We start from the raw sequence: 12,094 nt of genomic DNA on the forward strand, positions 1-12,094 counted from the left end.
GGAGCCATCAGCCCGCGGGCCCATCACTGACAGCTGCTGAAAGATTGGCCACGTATAGCCGCCAATACATACCGGCTGACCGGCGGTGAACATCAACCCTAAAGACTCCTAGTTTCCCTGAAGAAGGGATGATTCGCACTTCGGGTGAACTAACATTAGCCAAGAGCCTGGCAAAGAGCAATCAGAGCTGATACTGGAACTCTGGTCAGGAGCCATCATCACATTGAGTAGTGAACCTTGTTCAGGAACCATGCAACCAAGCTTGTCAGTAGCCTTCAGAATTTATACTGCAATACTTGCTAGGAGCAACTACGGTTCATGGCCCTGAACAGGACTTTCACAACTGATATGTTGATACAGTCCTACAAATAAAGGACAGTGACAAAACCACTCTGACGAATACAGCATGATTTATCAGAGCCCAGCTGCCAAGCTTATCCAATTAATACCTTCATTACCCATTCGGACAGCTGATACTGTAAAGTCAGTCAGGAACAAACATTACGCCTACTGCTTGCTCTCCGATTGAGCGGAGGCGTGAACGTTTCCAAAATGTCAGCGATTCGCGTGCGCTTGAGTTTTGAGAATTATTCTTCACTTTTCGGCACTCCCAGCCCCTCTTGCTGGTTTTTGATAGATACAGAAAGTAACACCACAATCAGTGATTTAGAAAATAGCATCAAGTCACGATTTAACATCAACCAGCAGTTAGATATTGGGTTGACATTGGACAAATTCCTGCTTCCATCACACGAAAAAATCCTCATCTTGAGAGATAATGATTCTGTCAGGTAGCCTATGCCCTTTCAATGGATTTCAGTTGTACTTTATAGCTTTTTTGAAAGGTGGAAAAGTGTTACCACAGGCCGCTAAATCAGGAGTCGGTGCCAGTGGGTTAACACATTGCAAACTGGCAGTGGTGGTCCTGAGATGAGGTGGTGGTAAATGCACACACTGTCTGTAAAGACTGTATAGATTGTGTCTTGCGAAGCTGCTAGTAGAGAAGGCCAACAGCCATACCTACGCCCTAGCCGTAGCTACGGCTTACCATCCTGCCTTAGAGTGGTAGTTTCAATCTATCAGCTGGCATTGACTGGCAGCATTGGTTTCCACTTTCAGGGCGCCACAAGTAAAAGAAGCAAGACAATACATTCCTGCAATAATGATATACCTAGAGATTTAATTTACTATTCTTGTCTTACATTTCCAGAGTGAAAATCCATGCTGTTGTCTGTGAACCACCCTTTGATGCCAGCTCTGGAGCTGTACAGAGCAACACTAGTGGTACTCCAGATAACAGAGAGAGGCTGTGCCAACAGACACAAGTAGTTGTTTCACCTCATTCTATTTCATCCAGGGAAACCAGATGTTATGGCTCAGTTGAGAAACAAAAGAAAAAGAAAAAAAATAAGAAAGAACTGAATGTGCGGGACATTAAAGAAGGCAGTAATGTAGATGAACCTCTGATCAAAAAAGGATCATCAAAATCAAAAGTTGACACTAAAAAGTTAAAAGCAAACAAAGAAACTAGAAAGAGGAAGCGTTGTTCCTCTGAAGAAAACCCTGGAAAGAAGGTTAAGAAATGTCAAAATGCCAGTCCAAAACTAGCCATATCTGAATCTGTGCCTAAGGTTCATTCTAAGTTTAAGAAGGAACTTGTGATTTCCTCCTCAGAATCTAGTTCTGAAGAGGAAGTTGTTCCGATAACAAAGTCAAAAAGTGTGAACATTACACGAGGTACAACTAAGACTGTATCCAAGGTTGTAACAACACCAAAGACTTTATCCAAAACTACAGAAACCAGCTCATCATCATGCTCTTCTTCTGTCGAAGAGGAAGTGGAAAGACAAGGACTTGGGTTCAAAGGGAAGTTTAAAGGAAAGAATTCTGTCGCCAGTGATGATTCGGAGGCAGAACGAAAAGCTGCAGCAAATGCTGAGGCTGAGCGCCAACTGGAGGAGCTGTTGTCTCGTGTTGATGCTAAGACAAAAGCTCGGCGTCGAAGAAGGAAACGAGACAACCAGAAAAGGAGGAGGAGGAGTAAAATAGATAATCCTGATCATGTTAATGCTGTAAATGAGATTCATGCCTCTGAGTCATTGAGAGAACCGGGACGTGCACATGTCCCCAATTCCAGTCTACCTGACAATGGTTCACTACATGTATCGGAGAACTATTACAATGGTGCCGAAATGGTAGCAAATGGTGAGGTGGGGGCAACTTGTAAGGCAGCTACTTTGGATGTTGTCAATGGACTTGAGGACCATAATATTGTTGGCAGCTCCCCTCGGAATGAACCTGGTCTTAATGGTAAAAATGGCAAGGACTGCAAGAGAGACAATAATGTTAAAAAGAATCGGTACCATGAGAAGACGAAAGAGGAGCAGCTCAACTCGTCATACACTAACTGTTCGTATGTTTATGAGGTAAGTGAAATTCCTTCATGGTGAAGCATACTACTGACTCTGGCCTGTCCAAATTATAGGTAGCTGAAATTTATATCATTATGTTATTGTATTATGTCCTTGTTTGAATAAGGGAGACACTTCCTATTAGTTACTTTTTTACCAGAGCAGTGCGAAGAAATAGTGTATCAATTAACATGATAGAACTGCCTCTGGTATTGCTTGTCCAGAAGGAATGTACTTCTACATTGACCCTGGGGACAAATTGCACTTGTACTTCAGTAACCTACATGTACCATAAATGTTTTCTTCTCATTCAGTATCCAGCTCATGAAGACATGCAAGAGGAAGAGCCTGAACTCAAACTAGAATCAGAACCTAAAGATTACTCAGGATTTCCACTGTCGGAAGGTCTGCCCAAGCAAGGGGATAAAATTGCTTACAAGGTAATGTCGCGTGAGGAAGTTGAAGCAAGTATCAAACGTGTCATTCATGTCCCAGAACCAAGTTTGTTATGTCTATTGTCAAAATAATGAAGCTTTCATCAGTACACCAGTGGTATCACTTTTGATAATAAGCGTTCCTCATCCATCCACAGGGGCTTTATGGGTGAAAATGGAAGTTGTGTTTTTGGACCACCCTGTTTAAATATACAGGTATTTCATCCATTTATTTTCTCAATCACAGTGGTGACACAACTAACAGTATTACGGCTAAATATTTTGGACAGTCCATGTAGATAAAGTCCATCATCATTTCTTTCAGGTCCTCGAATTATCAGAGACATACACTCCAGAAGTCTCTTCCTACAAAGAATGTGAAATCTTAGTGGCAGATGCAGTTACTAGGACATTGGTTGTCAAATTGATCCTACAGCCAAAAGGTATGGTCCATGTTCTGTTCCGGCATTCATCGAACAGGCTCCTGTCTTGTGATGTCTCTCTCAAAGATTCCTGTTCTCTAATCTAAACAACCATAGTGCTAATCTTTGTTGTTGCATATTTGCAAGTAAAACACGGTCCGCTAAACTTTACTAGACTCGCTCATCAAAGGAATACTTAGAAATGTCTTAATTCAGCCACTGCATATTCGCAATATCATGGGATTTGTTTCTCAATTTCAGTTAAGAATGTTGGCAAGTTTGATATCATTGATGAGGACTACGACACCACTGGGCCAAGCTCAGATGAGATGGTAAGCTTTTTGCTAAGAAACTATCTGTACTTGAACTTGTACTTGCCTGGATATTAAAAGCCTTCTTCATTGAATTTTTTTGTCCAAGGCCAAGTAAACCAGTTTGTGCGGCAGTGTTATGACCATTTCACTAAAAATAGATTTTTGTGAAAAAAGAAATGGTTTTCAAACCAAGCACCTTCCTTTCACTGGTTATTCTCTTCTTTGCAGATGTCCCTGGCTTGGAGTTCTTTGATTGAACCAAGGTTGATCTCATAACTTCAACTTTGCTGGAATGCCCAAGCTCATCTCAAAGGGTTGCCACGTGTGTTCAGAAAAAGCGACATTTTGGGCAGATGATACATGTATGCTTTGTGTTTCTTGTTCTTTGACCGTTTCCTAGTGAATCATTTTGATAGTACATGTACGTAGTACGGATTCATCAGACCTTTGCAAACTTAGTTTAGGGAATCCAATCAGGAGACTTCACATTGCCCAGTGTGGCAATATTCAATGTAACAGATTGGTATTGTTTTCATGAACTTTCCGTTGACACATCTGACATTTGATTTGGGGCAGATTCCAGTCTAAGTATCACTGCCATTCACCCTGTCCAATAGAAATGAACAGCAGCATCATTACCAGTCATGGCTGAAAATTATCCGTCGAAGACAGATTATTTGATCACTGTATAACAAACAAGGTGATTTTGATTTAAGAAATAAATCAACTTAGTTTTCATTATCAAAGTAATTGTATTTTTATTTACATTTATGTTCAACTTTTCGCCATTATGGCACAAACAAAGCTGGAGACAGCATCCTAAATATAAATACAAAGAAGAAATGATAAAGACAGAATCCTGAGTACAGAATAGAAGAATTGAAAGGCAGTAACAACGTTCAATTTTGTTTTGCTGTCACAAGCGAAATCTTTCAGGGTTGTCGTCTGGCTATCAACGTCTACACTGGATGTTCTAATGTTAATTGGGGAGAAATGTCAAGTCATCTCCGTCCAAAACAAGTCCATGAGTACTTCGTCACTGTTGGTTACAGTTCTTCAAATCTATTGTAAGGTCTTCTAGAGCCCATGAGAAGTAACGAGGATACACCTTGCTTGAATCCAGCTGCGATCTCAATCGTGTAGAGTAATATATCTGCAACTGCCTTCGTGTCTTCTGCATTCTGTAAAACGAGTAAATTATACATGAAGTAATATTCAAGACAAAATTTAAAGATTGAATAATTAACTGCCTGAATAGATTCATTTTGTTCCTGTATATATGGTGGTATACAAATGTACGTAACTGACCATACAGTAGCAGTGAAGTAATGATGCCCAACAGGTAGTCAAATTCTATTGATGTGTCCCTTTGCATGTCAGAAAATGCCCTGCACCTACCTCTAAATCTACAAACAAGGGAGTTGTTCTGCACGTGTCTGCAAGATTATGAAGATTGTCTTCTGTAATCATAGTAACCTCAGATTCTATGTCACTAGGCTCTGAAAGTTTAAAAACAAGGTTTAAAACGAAAATTACAAAGACTTGTCATGGCCAATAGGCCATCATGATACTACAAAACTTATAACTCCTTCATCAGGCCAGGAAATCCACTTCTAGCGATTTTGTATTCATAAAACACACTTGTGTTCATAAAACTGAAAAATTTTCCCAGTCAATGCACACACCTTTGAATCTACATGCAGTGAAATAACAAAGAAATGAAAAAGTACAATGCTGTAACTTACTAGACACAAGTACCAAGCTCATCTTGCCAAGGAAGAACTCCACATCTAGATACCGGAGACTTCTCTTCATGTTGGCAAAACTGTCCTTGTTGTTGTCAGTGAGGAAAACAATGTAGTCAATGTTTGGCCTTTTGTTGTCAGGGTCTGCGGGTAGAGGGAGTTTCACTGCCGTTCGGCTGGAACAAAAATGATGAAACAAATTTAAATTCACAACTGAATCAAGATACAATCAAATGCAAGCACAGTTTTGGAGTGACCATTGCTACTCGGGACAATATTTTGCTTGGGCCTTCTCCCTGTGCATTTGAAACTTACCAATTTATGTTAAAGTTGACCTTGTCGTATCTTTTCCCAGACCTCTCCATAACAGCTTTTGCTAGAATGTTGACATTGATGGATTCACTTCCTACAAACTGAAAAGAAAAAAATAACTTTTAGTTCTTAGGCTAGCAAGTAGCATGATTATTCAAATGGATTGTTTGCAGCTTAAATTTGTAAATTCCTCCCAGATTTTTATTTCTCCCATAAATTTGGTGCCCACAATAGAATGAAAATACCTGAGGGACTAAAAATTCCTGTTACACCATTACCATCTACACAGTATTTTCAGTTTTTCTCAGATGTCTGGGGGGGGGGGGGGAGATGTGCTACATCTATTCTAAAAATATATGAAAACGATGACGTACAAGGATGGTAACTGCGTGCATATCGCGTAATTTTCGATGTGGAGCAAGAACTGCAGCAGAATTTGCCATTTTTTCACGTTTTTGTTATTTTGATTTTGCCGCTTTTTACTTCCGGGTAGGGTAACATTTCAAAGCAGAGGTAATCTTTTCTTTAATATTTAGATTTCTGTATAAATCGGATCAAATTCACCATCAATAATACGAATGATCATACTTTATGCAACTAAGTACCATAAGTTGTATTCTCTTGTAAAAAAAGAGTTGGCTTTTGCAAACAATATGCTGATTGATCTTTCATCTTTGTATAACAAAACATAGATTACCACGTGGTTTCAGCATGGCGGACGAAGGAAAAATAGATTCGGAAAGTGAAGAAGACATCATGGATTGTGTCGATGTCGGGGACCCCGATAGTGGGGAAGATGATGAAATGGGGAGTGGGGATGATAGGGAAGAAGATGCCACAGCTAAAGTATTTCTCCCCGGTGCTCCCGATGCGAAAATGTGTGAAGATGAAGAGCTTGTGTGTGATGAGTCAGCATACGTCATGTATCATCAAGCACAAACAGGCATGTGGTCATTACTATATATATTTTTCTTTGTTGTGTTATTCTATCTAGACCTTTTTAAGCAATAGACTAAGCCAGAAGGAGCATGTTACTTATGTCGTCGGTTAGGAAATGTTCTATATGCGCATTGGTTGCACTTTGCAGGGCCAGGGGGTGTGGTGATGTAACCATAGTAACCGAGTAGGCCTTGCTTAGCCAGCATGAAAAAATGACGTCCTTATGATTTTGCTCACAATGACAAATTTGGGCGTCCATGGATTGACAAAACAGTGAGAAAAGATCAATTGGCTGGTGGTTGTGACTTCGTCTTTGTTCAAGATTGTGTACGACTATTGACTTGTCTGCAACACTGCAGACCTGTGACTTGCCTTGAAGGTGCATGATGATAACTTGCCATTGGGGCATTGGCTCAAAGAGCCTCCCTACACCGTGAGAAAGCTTCTGCACTTCGCTGTGTACAGTACAGGTGGCCTGTTTTCTGTTTTAGATATTTCGGATTTCATTGTGTGAATTGAACACTTGGTAATTCTTGACAACTCAATCAGTCTTTAAATATACTTTCTATCTCTTGCAGGTGCACCATGTATGTCCTTTGACATCCTCCCTGACACTTTGGGGGACAAGAGAGAAGACTTTCCAATGACATGTTACATGGTCGCTGGCACCTTAGCTGAGAGATCCCATACAAATAAAGTGATAGTAATGAAGATGTCAAATCTTTCTAAGACAACTCCAGCAGAAAAGGAGGGTGAAGATTCTGAATCAGATGAGAGTGATAGTGAGGATGACCAACCAGAGCTGGAGACGGCAATGTTGAATCATAATGGTGGAGTCAATAGAATAAGGGTAATCATTATTTGGAGTAAAATTTGAATACCAGAAGAAGAGAGATCCACTGCTGAATTTGTTCTCTGACCCTGCAGAAGACACGATCGGATTGTTTTCAGTTTGTTAGGAAATTAGTTCAACTTGTGAAAGAATAATCATCTCAGAATTTTTCATTGTTTCAATTCAAGAGTCAAGGTACATCATGAATGTTTTCATTTCAGGCCACCATGATGGGGGACAAAATGATTGCAGCAACCTGGTCTGAAACTGGGAAAGTATATTTATGGGATTTGACACGACCGTTCACTGCAGTCAATGATTCAGCTGTGATGTCCGCATACACCAGAAACCGTGAATCGCCATCATCTATTTACTCATTCGCTGGCCATCAGGTTGAAGGGTTTGCTCTGGATTGGTCAAAAACAAATCCAGGTTTGTATTTTATTTGAGTAAGTTGGTGTGCTCTAAGTCCATAGTAATTCTCCTTCATTTTGATCATCTCAGTTTCTTTGATGCACTTCATGTTTTGTATCTGAGAAGATCTGTGTAGAAAACGCATTTTCATTACTGTTTGGAGTTGTCTCCATCTTTATTAGGATTCCACTCATACAAATTTTAGGCTGTTTTGATTGTCTTTTGTGATCCTCAGTATCTTTAAAAAAATTTCTAGGGCGATTGCTAACTGGAGACTGTAATAAGAACATCCACCTTTGGGACCCAAAGCAAGATATGACATGGCATGTTGATCAGAGGCCCTTCATAGGACATACATCATCTGTAGAGGACCTCCAATGGTCTCCGAATGAACAGAGTGTAAGTCATGATGTATATTCATTGGGTGATAATCAATAGCCGCACTTACACCACCTGAAAATGGACCACCAATCTTGGTTCGGGAACCAATGCCGCACCATCGAAAATCCACCAAGCGCTTACACCAGCAATGCAGCTAGTTATAAAATCCGGCTACAGATGGCGCGCAAACAATAAATTGCATGCGCAGAAAGCGCCATTTCGAAAGCGCCGCCTGGAGCCGAACCATCTAACTAGCTAATTGCCGATCCATTTGCGCGTACACCACGACAAAGCCGAGCTTTTAACAAGCCAGGCGAATTTGGACCATCAAGCTTGGTGGGACAAATTCGCTCGGCAATTTGTATCGGCAATGGATTGCCGAACCAATTTGTCGCGGCAATGTGGTGGTGTAAGTGCAATTGGTCCACCAATATTTCGTGGTGTAAGCGCAGCTATTATCATGATGGTTTTGTTTGAAGGTTATTATGTGGCTAATAATCTGTGACTGGTAGAGTTCTGCCAAGTATCTAAGATGTGTTTCCGTAGAGTCATATGATAAGGCCTCCTCACGTAACATGTATAACCCAAATATGATCTACTCATTATCTCATAGCACTGCCCTGATCAGAATGACCATGTACTGCCATGGACAGATTCTGTGGCGACGATAAGATGTACCAACCAGTGTTGAAAGACATACAAGTCATTTCTTCACATCCTTGTAGTCAGACTCTTCAGTAAACCATTAATTGCTTATTGCAGGTTTTTGCATCATGTTCTGTTGACAAGTCGATACGTGTCTGGGATTGTCGAGCTGCGCCTCACAAAGCCTGTATGCTAACAGCAGCAGATGCTCATTTACGAGATGTGAATGTGATCAACTGGAATAAGACTGAACCTTTTATTGTATCGGGTGGAGACGATGGTGCTATCAAGGTGTGGGATCTGAGACAAATTCAGGTGGGTGCTGAGAATTGAGGGAGATATTTACCCTTTGTTTGTTTCATACTGGTATAGTTGATGACTTTCATTATGACGAGAAAAGGGCGAGTGAGGTTTGACCTTGGGACATTTCAAGAACAACTCAACTTCAGTACGAAGTGGCATCTTACTGTCCTCCAGTCACTAGGAATTCTACCAACCATAGATTGTATCAACGTCCTTTCCTCTCTCTTCATTTGACCCATAATGAACAAAGTGTTGATCAGTCCTGGTGTTTCTAAATTTTGATTGGGTGATATGAATAAAGACTAGCAAATGCTTTTACTTCAATTGTGTACAGAAAGGCCTAGTGTAAATGTACATGGAGTTTTAGAAAAAAGCATTTGCTAGTCTTTATTCATATCACCCAATGTCATTGCAAGACGACTATCATGAATCACTTCTTTGTATTTGTAACTGTGTCTCGTCTCTTTTTTCTAGCATGGGAAACCAGTAGCAACATTCAAACATCACACCGCACCTATAACATCCGTGGAATGGAATCCAAATGATGCATCTGTGTTTGCAGCTGCTGGTTCAGATAATCAAGTGACTCTGTGGGACTTGGCTATAGAACGTGATCAGGACACTGGCGGAAGCGAAACTGAGCCAGATGTGCCACCACAGTTATTGTTCATTCACCAAGGACAGAAAGACATTAAGGAAATTCATTGGCATTCACAGTTACCTGGTGTTCTAATTACAACTGCTTTGACTGGATTTAATGTCTTTCGGACTATAAGTGTGTAAATGATGAGGAGTGTTTTATCTGTGCTTTGACATTGACTAATAGCATCAGGATGTTTGTATCTTTTTCCCCAAGTAAATAATGAGGCACCGGCTGCATGTGTACTTTTAGTCTCTTTTCACCCTTGATTACTTTGTAGTCTTTATGATAATAGTTCAGGAATTCAATTGATCAGTGCAAGTGGACTGAGATATCACATCCAAAGAAATTTGGAAAGAAATAAAAGTTCATTCTGAATAACTTCTGTCTGGCTTCTTGTTTTGATTCTTTATTCCTTGACAGTGTCAAAATGAGTTCAAAAATGAATTATTCCTCAGATGTTGATTCAGTCTGGGTGTGGTTTTCCCAACCCTCCCACTGTGTTGGCAAGAGCTGTCCAGAGTGCAGATTTCTTGACCCTCTCACTGTGGACCTGTGGAGCCGACTGGTTTGATTTGGTCTGGGTGTGACTGTCACAACTCTCCGTCTCTGGCTCTCACCGTCTTGGCAAGATGGTGGAACTGCCAGGCCCAATTAGCTGGGTGTGACTGTCTCAACCCTCTCGCTGCAAAAGCGAGGCGGTGAGCTGCCAGGTGTAAGACAGTCTGGGTTTGACTCTCAACCCTTTCACTGTGATAGCGAGAAGATGGCCAGCCAGGCTTCGGTCTGGGTGTGACCGTCTGAACCCCCTCAGCAAGGAGCTGTCAAGCTTGATTCGGTCTGGGTGTGACTGCCCCAACCCTCCGACAGTGTTGGGAAGACTGTGGAGCTACTGGGCTTGATTTGGTCCGGGTGTGACTGTCTTAACTCCCTCAGCATGTCGGCAAGACGATGAAGCCGTCCGGCTAGATTCGGTCTGGGTGTGATTGTCTAAACCCTTTCACTGTGATAGCGAGAAGTTGGTCTGCCCGGCTTGATTTGGACTGGGTGAGATCATCTGAACCCCCTCAGCGAGGAGCTGCCAGGCTTGATTCGGTCTGGGTGTGACTGTCTCACTGTGATTCTAAGAAGGTGAGCTGCCTGGCTTGATTTGGTCTGGGTGTGACTGTCTAAACTCCCTCAGCATATCGGCAAGACGGTTAAACTGTCAGGCTAGATTCCGTCTGGGTGTGACTGTCTCACTGTGATTCTAAGACGGTGAGTTGCCAGGCTTGATTTTGTCCGGTTGTGACTGTCTAAACTCCCTCAGCATGTTGGCAAGACGGTGAAGCTGTCAGGCCGGATTCGGTCTGGGTGTAACTGTCTCACTGTGATTCTAAGAAGGTGAGCTGCCTGGCTTGATTTGGTCTGGGTGTGACTGTCTAAAACCCCTCCCCGTGCCGGCAAGACGGTGAAGCTGTCAGGCTAGATTCGGTCTGGGTGTGACTGTCTCACTACGATTCGAAGAAGGTGTGCTGCCAGGCTTGATTCGGTCTGGGTGTGACTGTCTCACTACGATTCGAAGAAGGTGTGCTGCCAGGCTTGATTTGGTCTGGGTGTGACTGTCTCAACCGTCTCGCTGTGATAGCGAGACGGTGAGCGGCCAGGTTCAAGACAGTCTGGGTGTGATTGTCTAAACCCTTTCACTGTGATAGCGAGAAGTTGGTCTGCAAGGCTTGCTTCGGACTGGGTGTGACTGTCTCACTGTGATTCTAAGAAGGTGAGCTGCCTGGCTTGATTTGGTCTGGGTGTGACTGTCTAAACACCCTCAGTATGTCGGCAAGACGATGAAGCTGTCAGGCTAGATTCGGTCTGTGTGTGACTGTTCACTGTGATTCTAAGAAGGTGAGCTGCCTGTCTTGATTTGGTCGGGCTGTGACTGGCTCCACTCCTGCTGTCACCGTGCCAGTCGTCGGTGCCAGTCTTGATTCGGTTTAAACAAGCGCAGAAGCTAGCTCCACTGTCATAGTGCCAGTAAATGGTGAGAGACGAAGACCAAATCAGGCCTCGCAGTTTTACAGTCTTGCCGACATGCGGTTAGAGCCAGAGTTGAGACAGTCACACTGACCCAGACCGAACCAGGCCTGACAGCTCCATCAGGTCCCCCAGAACGGTGAGAGGGTTGAGACCTTCGCACCTAGACCGAATCAGGCTTGATAGCTTCAACACCTTGCCAACACAATGAGAAAGTTGGGACAGTCACACCGAGATCGAATCAAGCCTGGCAGCTCATCGTCTTGCCAACACGGTGAGGGGGTTTAGG

At 42.4% G+C, this 12,094-nt stretch overlaps 3 protein-coding genes across 3 annotated transcripts; 2 read left to right on the forward strand and 1 right to left on the reverse strand.

Moving 5' to 3' along the window:
- Window positions 1-393: 393 nt before the first annotated feature.
- On the forward strand, window positions 394-4,287 carry LOC135499653 (coilin-like). The gene is made up of 6 exons (XM_064790584.1): window positions 394-791; window positions 1,211-2,426; window positions 2,726-2,851; window positions 3,171-3,288; window positions 3,529-3,599; window positions 3,810-4,287. The coding sequence occupies exons 1-6, from the start codon at window positions 553-555 to the stop codon at window positions 3,855-3,857; spliced, it is 1,818 nt and encodes a 605-aa protein (XP_064646654.1). The 5' UTR covers window positions 394-552; the 3' UTR covers window positions 3,858-4,287.
- A 91-nt stretch (window positions 4,288-4,378) lies between these two features.
- On the reverse strand, window positions 4,379-6,120 carry LOC135499724 (centromere protein M-like). Its single transcript, XM_064790697.1, has 5 exons — window positions 6,013-6,120; window positions 5,642-5,739; window positions 5,327-5,502; window positions 4,980-5,080; window positions 4,379-4,762 (listed from the first exon to the last, which is right to left on the reverse strand). The coding sequence occupies exons 1-5, from the start codon at window positions 6,079-6,081 to the stop codon at window positions 4,628-4,630; spliced, it is 579 nt and encodes a 192-aa protein (XP_064646767.1). The 5' UTR covers window positions 6,082-6,120; the 3' UTR covers window positions 4,379-4,627.
- A 223-nt stretch (window positions 6,121-6,343) lies between these two features.
- On the forward strand, window positions 6,344-10,173 carry LOC135499810 (glutamate-rich WD repeat-containing protein 1-like). The gene is made up of 6 exons (XM_064790807.1): window positions 6,344-6,581; window positions 7,156-7,427; window positions 7,631-7,841; window positions 8,080-8,222; window positions 8,967-9,164; window positions 9,627-10,173. The coding sequence occupies exons 1-6, from the start codon at window positions 6,350-6,352 to the stop codon at window positions 9,933-9,935; spliced, it is 1,365 nt and encodes a 454-aa protein (XP_064646877.1). The 5' UTR covers window positions 6,344-6,349; the 3' UTR covers window positions 9,936-10,173.
- The last annotated feature ends 1,921 nt before the right edge of the window (window positions 10,174-12,094 follow it).

This window comes from Lineus longissimus, chromosome 1 (genome assembly GCF_910592395.1).
Source record: "Lineus longissimus chromosome 1, tnLinLong1.2, whole genome shotgun sequence".
NCBI lineage: Eukaryota > Metazoa > Nemertea > Pilidiophora > Heteronemertea > Lineidae > Lineus > Lineus longissimus.